This window comes from Sceloporus undulatus, chromosome 2 (genome assembly GCF_019175285.1).
Source record: "Sceloporus undulatus isolate JIND9_A2432 ecotype Alabama chromosome 2, SceUnd_v1.1, whole genome shotgun sequence".
NCBI lineage: Eukaryota > Metazoa > Chordata > Lepidosauria > Squamata > Phrynosomatidae > Sceloporus > Sceloporus undulatus.
This window is the reverse complement of record NC_056523.1, coordinates 291,257,255-291,267,457: the sequence shown is the minus strand read 5'-3', so window position 1 is coordinate 291,267,457 and position 10,203 is coordinate 291,257,255. Positions and strand designations below refer to the sequence as shown.

At 41.0% G+C, this 10,203-nt stretch overlaps 1 protein-coding gene across 4 annotated transcripts in view; it reads left to right on the top strand.

Annotated features, from left to right (window-relative positions):
- Positions 1-723: 723 nt before the first annotated feature.
- The window catches only part of WDR41 (WD repeat domain 41), a 32,158-nt gene continuing 22,678 nt past the window's right edge, over positions 724-10,203 (top strand). For 3 of the 4 annotated variants that reach the window (XM_042449683.1, XM_042449684.1, XM_042449682.1), the window contains exon 1: positions 724-910. In XM_042449683.1, the coding sequence (XP_042305617.1) occupies positions 857-910 (54 nt within the window). In that variant the 5' untranslated portion in view covers positions 724-856. The remainder of the gene's footprint in view (positions 911-10,203) is intronic. The other variant, XM_042449681.1, reaches the window with a different exon arrangement.

The window sequence follows — 10,203 nt, the reverse complement described above, 5'->3', positions numbered from 1 at the left end:
CACTTTTAAGTGTTGCAAACCCATCCTATGGTATTCTGGGATCTGTAGTTTTTATAAGGTCTCTCGAGCCTTCTCTGCTGAAGAGTATCCTTCCTGGTACCTCACAAAACTACAGATCCCAGGGTTCTGTAGGATGGATCCATGGCAGCTAAGGCGGTGCGAAACTGCGTTATTTCTACAGTGTAGATGCACCCATGGAGTGGAGAATGTGCGACGCCGCCACAAATATTTTGAACTGCAGCTCCCAGAATTCCTAACCATCGTTTGTGACAAACTGGAATTTATGGAAATTGTAGGCCCTGGTATAAATTATGATGCTTCCAACATGGCTGCATGATCCACACTGCAGAAATAATCCAATTTTGACACCACTTTTAATTGCCAGGGCTCCATGCTATGGAATTCTGGGAATGGAACTACCATTATTATGGTAAAAGTGGATTATTTCTGCAGTGCGAATGAGCTAAAACAACAATGCCTCGCCTTTCATATACGAAGGCGCCATAATGGCGGTTTTTAAAGGACTATTTATTTATTTATTTATTTATGTATTTTCATTTGTATGCCGCCTTTTCTCCCAAGGGACCCAAGGCGGCTAAAAAAACCCGATCGCTCGCTCGGAGCTCTAATAATTCTGCCTAGCTGTTTTGCTCCGCAAAGAGACGTCCGCGAGGCGCGTGCGCGTTTTCCCCTCGCTCCCGACGGATCGGGGATCGATTAGCCTCCCCTGTTCGAACTTAGCTGCTTGCATCCCCTCCTCCGGTGTTTGTGGCGGTGATACAAAACTACGGAAAGCGAAGAGGGACAAACCTCGAGTCATTGTCATGTGACTTTTTTTGATGTAGCTGGAGTGGCGATGCTGCGGTGGCTGATAGGAGGCGGAGGACGGGAGCCTCAGGGGCTGGCAGAGGTAAAGAGGAAGGAAGGAAGGAAGGAAGCCAGCCCAGAGGCTGGGAGGCTGTTGTGTGCCTTCAAGCCTTTCCTGACTCATGGAGACCCTATCATCATCATGGGCTTTCCTTGGCAAGACTTGTTCAGAGGAGGCTTTCTCACTGCCTTCCTCTGAGGCTGAGAGAGTGTGACTTCTTTCTTCCCCAAGGCCACCCAGTGGGTTCCCTTGGCCAAGTGGTGTCTCCCTCACTCGACTAAGGGAGAAGCTATCATACGGTGCTATAGTCATTGAAATCAACGTGTGGTTTAATTAATTGTATTCAACATTAATTATGTTTGGTGATGAAAGCTGTTTCTGTGATGATGAAATTATCGTTAGCATTATCATTATGTTTAATAATAATCATAATCATAATCATAATGTTATTCTCACCCCACCATTCCTTCTAGATCTAGGCAGCGTACAACCCTGGTAATACAACACAATACAACACAAAATAAACCTCTACATCCCTTCCCTCTACAAACAATACCAACGTAATAACAATTTTAAAATCATTCAAATGTCATATAGTCATTAAAACACGGAGACAGGACAACAGGATTACCTGGGGAACAGTAGACTGGCCCCCTTCCGCGGGTGACAGAGTGAGTCCTTCCGGGAAGGCCTTCCGAAAGAGATCCGTCTTGATGGCTTCTTTAAAACTGTCAAGATTAGTAATACGCCAGATCTCCTTCTTCCCAGTACAGGGACTCAAGGCGACTTACAGATCTAAAAAGCACAAGTGCTGCGTGGGTACATAACACATGTGTGCGTAGGTGTGTATGTTCCCTGTTGTGGTGTGGAATAAGGTTGCTTTCCATGGGGTCATGCGCTGGGTGGCCTCTGGCAAGTCACAATCTCTCAGCCTCAGAGAGATTGTAGTCCCTTTGAAACTCACCAAAAGAAATAGTTTGGGCAGTATGATCTTTCACAGACTTCAGTCTACTTCCTCAGATGTATTTAGACACAAATAGAAATGTAGACTGAAGTCTACGAAAGCTCATGCCGCCAATTTCTTTCTTTCAGTGTGTCTCAAAGGTGCTACACGATCTCTCTGCGTTTTGTGGAAGAACCTGTAGCTTCAGTTTTCGTAGACTTGGGCTGAATCCACACTGCAGAAATAATCCAACTTGGCACTTTTGTTGTTAGCTGCCCTCGAGTCGGCCTCTGCCCATGGTGTCCCTGTGGATGAGACACCTCCAAGACCCTCTATTCTCTTCCGCTCTCCTCAGGTCCTTCAGGCCAGACTCATGGCCTCCTTGATGAGTCTATCCATCTGGTGCATGGTCTTCCTCTCTTCTTACTGCCTTCCACCTTTCCCAGCATTATTGCCTTTTCTAGTGAGTCATGCCTTCCCATGATGTGGCCAAAGTACAAGAGCCTCAGTTTAATCATCTTGCCTTTTAGGGGGTATTTTGGGCCTGATCAGTTCAAGGACCTTTGTTTGTTCTTTTGGCTGTCCATGGAATCCTCAGCACTCTTCTCCAGCACCTCAAATGAGTTGATTGTCTTCCTATCTTCTTACTTCACTGTCCAGCTCTCACATCCTTACATGGTAACAGGGAATACAACGGCTTGGATGATCCAGCTTTAGTGCTCTGTTGAACACTGCCATGGTTCAGTGCTCTGGAAAACTGGGATTTGTAGTTTGTTATGGCACCAGAGCTTTCTGACAGAGAAGGCTAAATGTCTCACAAATCTCAGAATTCCTTAGCATTGAGCCATGGCAGTTAAAGTGGTGTCAAGCTGGATTATTTCTGCAGTGCAGATGCAGCCTTGGTCTGTTTCCTGAAATGCATCTCAGCTTATGATACAACTTCTTTCGTGTAGTTAGTCTCAAAGGTACTACACCATCCATTTATGTACTGTAATAACAATGATGTCAATAATATACAGACACTCAGGCAAAGCATGTCTTTTACATCACCTGGTAGGGCTCACTCGCAGACACTTACTTGCTTTCAAGTCAACTGTGATTTATGGCTCCCTTTGAGTGAGTGAGAGACCCTCAAGTGCTCCGATCCTCTGAAGGCCTGCTCTGCTCACGTTTTTGCTGTGGCCTCTTTTATCTAGTCAACAACCCATTTGTAATGTGGTCTTCCTCTTTTCTGCCTGCCTTGCTCTTTACCAAGCATTATTGTCTTTTCAAATTAGTCACTTCATCTCATGATATTTATTATTATTATTTATTTATATCCTGCCTTTCTACTGATACAGGGACTCAAGGTGACTAAGAACAAATATGATATGGTCAAAGGATTATGGCTACATTTTAGTCCCAATTTGCTTTAGCTTTTGTTTTTCTGCAGAGGCTCAAGGATATAGACATACAATCTCAGTTAGCTGAGATTAAGGTTTGTTAGTCTAATAATTTTTATGCTCCTTTCATTCCTCTATGTCTTTCACTTCCAAGGTACCTGACAGATCTGTCAAACATTAAGATAAGATTAAACATCTTTTAATCAGACAAGATTAAACATTCTCCCTTTGGCAGATTGGATTAATCACAAAAGGGGATAGAATATGCATTTGTGATTCTCTGTCTATCAATTACTCATGTGTTTTTGGATTGTTCCAGTTCTAGTAAAATTAGATGTAATTATATCCAGTCACAGTTAAAATCACTGAAGATTAGGTAGTATTCTGTAAAAGTTTGTTTTTTGCTGTTTAATGTTGATAAATATACATGTTTTAGAACATCTAAATTTCTTGGCAATCCTTAGCAGCTGAATAATGTAAAACCTGAAGGCTGTACACAAAATTACCCAACACTTTATATCCCATAGAAACAATTTTAAATTTTTTAATACTATAATGCTTTATATGCCATGTTTTAAATCTGTATAATGGCAAATTGCTAAATTACAATAAACTTCTTGCTTTCCTGTTATCTGACTTGTATCTTCCCTTTCTCCCAGATGACTCAAGATGGATCACCACAAGATTTAAATAGTTACAGATAAAAAGTATGTAGAGATAAAAAAGGAACAAAAATTATAATGATAAAAACACAATTGAATTAAAAATTAAAGCACAAAAATACATAGCAAATAAAATTTGTAGTACAGGTTCACTCTCCCTTATTCAAAATGGTTGGGATTGGAAGTGTTTCGGATTTCAGATTTGTAAAAAATTTTTTGGGAATACCTGTATTTACATATATGTAAATCTTGGAGATGAAACCCAAGTTTAAACACAAAATTTCTGTTTTGTATACAGCTTGTATGCATAGCCTGAAGGTAATTTTATACAGTATTTTAAACAATTTTGTGTATGAAACAAAGATTGCCTACATTGAACAATCAGAAAGCAAAGGTGACACTATATCATTAAACAGACAGTTTGTAAGCACTTAGAAAGAATGCCACGATTACTAGAAGACAGTATGGCTTTCTCAAAAACAAGTCATGCCAGACAAAATTTAACAACTTTTTCTTGATGGAGCCACAAGTTTAGTAGATGAAGGGAATGCTGTCTATGTAGTGTATTTTGATTTCAGTAAGGCCTTTGACAAGGTTCCCCATCATATACTTGTAAAAAAGCTAGTAAAAAGTGAGCTAGACAATGTGAATGTTAGGTGGATTTGTAATTGGTTGACTAACCAAGCTCAAAAGGTTCCTCTTCATTCTGGAGAGAAGTGATTAGTGGGGTGCCATAGGGTTGTGTTCTGAGCCCAGTGCTATTCAACATCTTTATCAGTGACCTGGATGATGGAATAAAGGGCATGCTTATCAAATTTGCAGGTAGCACTAAATTAGGTAAGAATAGGATCAGAATTCAAAATGACGTTACCAGATTAGAGAGTTGAGCCAAAATTAACAAAATGAATTTTAAAAGGAAGAAGTGTAGGATATTACACTTGGGCAGTAAAAATGAAATGTACAGATGCAGGATGAGTGACATTTGGCTTGACGGCAGTTCATGCAAAAGGATTCTAGGAGTCTTAATGGACCACAATCTGAATATGAGTCACCAATGTGATATGGCAGCTAAGAAAGCCAATGCAATTGTAGGCTGCATCAGTAGGAGTATAGTGTTTAGATCAAGGGAAGTAACTGTACCACTCTATTCTGCTTTGGCCAGACCTCATCTGGAATATTGTGTCAAATTCTGGTTACCACAGTTCAAAAAAGATGTTGACAAGCTGGAACATGTCTAGAGGGGGAATGACCAAAATAGTGAAAGGTATGGAAACCATGCCCTATGAGGAGAGGTGTAGGAAGCCGGGTATGTTTAGCCAGGGGAAGAGAAGGTGAAGGGATGTCATGAGAGCCCACATATTTGAAGGGATATCATATTGGGATGGAGCAAGATTATTTTTGGCTGCTCCAGAAACTATGACATGGAGCAGTGGATTCAAGCTCCAGGAACTGAGACTCCACCTAAACATTAAGAACATCCTGATGGTAAGAGCTGTTTAACAGTGGAACATGCTGCCTCAGTGTGGTGGAATCTCCTCGTTTGGAGGTTTTAAAACAGACTAGGTGGCCATTTGTCAGGAGTGCTTTGATTATGTATTCCTCCATGGCAGGGGATTGGACTGGGTAGCACTTGTGATCTCTTCCAACTCTCATTCTATGATTGGCCACCCATGAAAAAAGTTTTGGTTTCTAGAATATTTCGGGTTTTGAAATTCTCTATAAGAGAGATTCAATCTATACTTATTCATTATATATGCTTGCCTGAGCTTTGAATTAAGGGAGAGTTTTTTCTCAGTCCCATCAAGGTCACAGGTATACATGGTGAGGACATATGAGAGAGCCTTCTTGGTGACTGCTTCCAGGCTGTGGAATTTCCTCTAGGTTAGGTTGGCCCCCTTTCTGCTGACCTTTCTATATGAACAAGCATTTTGTGACTAACTGGCTATTCATCCGGGCTTTTTACAGGGTTGTGTGTGCTGTATTTGTAATTTTACTGTTGTATTTTAAAATGGTTTTAAAGGTACATAGCAATGTACAGACCGCCCAAAAAGGGCAGTTTCCCGGTGCCTTCATTTCGGCCGGCGGGAAGCCTCAGCCTCCAAATGGCAAGGCTTCCCAGCGGCAGAAAAAGAAGCCGCAAAAAGCGGCTTCTTTTTGCAACGCACAAGTGACACCACAGTGCACCATTGGTGCACTTGCGACGTCACCTGGGTGCTGCGACGTGCGGACGCTAGGCGTCCACTACATCAAAATGGCGGTGCCCATATGAACAGGGTGCCGCCATTTCGTACGTACTCCGTACGTACTAGGGTTGCGGGCATCTAAAAGAGATGCCCCCAGGCAACCCTAGTACGTACGGAGTACAAACTTGGGTGCTCATCTGTACAGGGCCATAGTTGTAGTTTAAAAAGTAGTTTATTTGATTAGTTTAAATTATCAGATTTTGGATTATCTTGTTTTAATTCATGTTGTGACTTTGGGTCTTGTTTCATGAGAAAAGCAGGATATAATTAAATTAATAAAATTGAAGGCTCCCTTGTCAACAGCCAGTCAGTTGGCAAAATTCTGCTTGACAATAGAAAAAAGGGCAACCTTAACCTCTGATAAAAGCTCATGGGCAGAGAGTTCAACAGCTTCAGAAAAAGACTTTGTGACTGATCTCCTGCAAAGCTTCTATATGCACATTGTTCACAATTACACTTGGTTACATATCACTCATATACATGGAGAATTCACATATGCTGTTTGAACAGGCATTTAACACTTTATTTCTTTCAAGTATTTTAAAGCCACTTATTAGGACTATTCTCTTGAAAACCACTGTATAAAATTAAATGTCTGAAAAGGTACAGTTTAAAGATAATTATAACAAAACAGTTCCCCAGAACTACTTTGTGAAGCTGTTCTTCGGAGCTAACCTATAATATCAGTCAAAGTTATTCTTTTATTTTAACAGGGAAGCCTTAAAGGAGCAAGGCCTGGGTCTGCTATAAAGGAGATATGAAGATAGTTTTTTGTGGTTTTTTCAGGCTATGTGGCCATGTTCTAGAAGAGTTTCTTCCAGACGTTTCGCCGGCATCTGTGGCTAGCATCTTCAGAAGATGCCAGCCACAGATTCTGGCGAAACGTCAGTAAGAAACTTTTCTAGAACATGGCCACATAGCCCAAAAAACACAAAAAACTATGAATGCTGGCCATGAATTCCTTCAACTTCACATGAGATATGAAAACTTAGGACTATTACTAGGAAGGTCCTGGCTGCAGTGGAGAGTGAGCTGAATTTGATCCAGACAAGCTAGTTGGATGCCACATGCCAGCAGTGGCCAGGATTTACTTATTTATTTGCTTATTTGTCATCTCAGCCTGCCAAATTTCCTGAGGCAATTTACAGAAAATCAGATAAAACAAGTAAAAACACTTTAAGAGAAGGCTAAAACACTTTTAAAATACTTATTTAAAAAGTGCATACACCTAAAATTAACTTTCAATTTAGTATGCATGCCTCAGAGACTGAATCTTATCAAAAAGGAAATGTTATTGCCCAGATATTAGTTGTTTATATTCTAATGTCTAAAATCATTTTCTTTTCTAAGTGCCACAGTACTATTTCCTTAAAGAAGGACATCCCCCACCCACCCATTCCAGAGTAATTTATTGCTGTCAAAATCCAGATCTTCAGATTCACCCTGCTTTTACTAGCTATGGCAAGCAAGGATTCAGAGAATTACTTTCAAGTGATGTTAAAGTGTAAAGTTATATCATTGACTACTAAAATTAGGATTGTCCATGCCATTGTATTTCCAGATTCTGTGTATGGTTGTAAAAGCTGGAGTGTAAAGAAAGCTGATAAGAAGAAAATTAGCTGATTTGAAATGGTGCTGGAGAAGAATTTATGGATACCTTGGACTGCTAAAAAGACAAAGAAATGGGTCTTAGAGCAAATCAAGCCTGATTTATCCCTAGAAGCCAAGATGACTAAACAGAGACTGTCATACTTTGACCATATCATAGAATCATAGAATCATAGAATCATAGAGTTGGAAGAGACCGCAAGGGCCATCCAGTCCAACCCCCTGCCATGCAGGAAATCCAGATCAAAGCATCGTCGACAGATGGCCATCCAGCCTCTGTTTGAAGACCTCCAAGGAGGGAGACTCCACTACACTCCGAGGAAGTGTGTTCCACTGTCGAACAGCCCTTACTGTCAGGAAATTCCTCCTAATGTTCAGGTGGAATCTCTTTTCCTGTAGCTTGCATCCATTGCTCCGGGTCCTAGTCTCTGGAGCAGCAGAAAACAAGTTTGCTCCCTCCTCAATATGACATCCCTTCAAGTATTTAAATAGGGCTATCATATCACCTCTTAACCTTCTCTTCTCCAGGCTAAACATCCCCAGCTCCCTAAGTCGTTCCTCATAGGGCAAGGTTTCCAGACCTTTCACCATTTTAGTCGCCCTCCTTTGGACACACTCCAGTTTCTCAATGTCCTTTTTGAATTGTGGCGCCCAGAACTGGACACAATATTCCAGGTGGGGCCTGACCAGAGCAGAATATAGTGGCACTATTACTTCCCTGGATCTAGATACGATACTTCTATTGATGCAGCCTAAAATCGCATTGGCCTTGTTAGCTGCCGCATCACACTGTTGACTCATGTTCAACTTGTGGTCTGCTTGGACTCCTAGATCCCTTTCACATGTTGTCTCCTTAAGCCAGGTGTCTCCCATCCTATATCTGTGCATTTCATTTTTTCGCCCTAAGTGCAGTACCTTACATTTTTCCCTGTTGAAGTTCATTCTGTTAGCTCTGGCCCAGCTTTCTAGTCTATTCAGGTCATTTTGAATTTTGATCCTGTCCTCTGGAGTATTAGCTATTCCTCCTACTTTAGTGTCATCTGCAAATTTGATAAGTATTCCCCCAATTTTTTCCTCCAAGTCATTGATAAAGATGTTGAACAGTACTGGGCCCAGGACAGAGCCCTGTGGGACTCCACTGGTTACTTCTCTCCAGGATGAAAAGGTGCCATTGTTGAGCACCCTTTGGGTTCGGCCGGTCAACCAATTACAAATCCACTTAACAGTTGCCTTGTCCAGCCCACATTTTACAAGCTTGTTTGTGAGAATGTCATGTGGAACCCTGTCAAAGGCCTTACTGAAATCAAGATATACTATATCCACAGCATTCCCTTCATCTACCAAGCTGGTAATTTTATCAAAGAAAGAGATTAGATTTGTCTGGCATGACTTGTTTCTCTGAAACCCAATCATGAGAAGACATGACTTACTAGAAAAGACAATAATGCTTGGTAAGGTAGAAGACAGTAGGAAAAGTTTAAATGAGCCATGTTTAAATATTTGAAGGACTGTCATACTGAGGATGGACCAAGCTTGTTTTCTGCTGCTCCAGAGATTAGAACACGGAGCAATGAATTCAAGTTACAGGAAAAGAGATTCCACCTAAATTTTAGGAAGAATTGGATGGTAAAACCTGTTTGACTGTGGAACATATGGCCTTACAGAATGGTGGAGTCTCCTTTGGAGGTTTTTAATTGGAGGCTGGATGGCCATCTGTCAAGAGGGTCTTGATTGTGTATTCCTGCATGGCAGGGGATCGGACTAGATGGCCTTTGTGGTCTCTTCCAACTCTATGATTCTAGGAAGACTGCATTCCAGATAGATAGACTCAATCAAGAAAGCCAAGGGCCTGAATCTGCAAGACCTGAGCAGAGGTGTTGATAAGAGGGTGAATTGGAGGTCTCTCATAAGTCAAAGTCAACTTGACAGCAGTAAACAACAAAGTTTGTCCATATCTTGTGAGCAAGATGAAAGGTATCCAAACAACCTGGCACACTGGTATCTTGGCTGCCTCCAGTATTGATGCCATGTTAACTGTGACATCCAACTCAGTGCAAATGGGAGTGATTTACCATAAAACACTTGCCAATTAGTCACACTTTAGTTAGACTTTGAAGGCAACATTTCTATGCAGAGTTACTATGGGGAATGTCCTGTTGCAAATAGGAGACTTACTTCCAAGTAAACACTCTTAGAATTCGATTGATTGTTTTAAGAATTTTATTGATAGAGCCTAATCTCAGGTGGGGCAAAACCTACCTCCTTTTAAAGCTGTTCGTATGTTTGGTAGTCTCTGGTCACACAAGAAAAATGTTGGGTTTAGTATAATTTTCTTAAATAGAGATTCACTAATACTGTATATACTCATGTATAAGTCTAGAAATTTTAGTCAAAAAATTGACTCCCAAAACCTGGATTGGCTTATCCACAAATAAGGTAAAAAAAGGAACCACTCTCTTTGAGTAGAGTGGCAAAAGGCAAGAGCTTTGTCCAATCC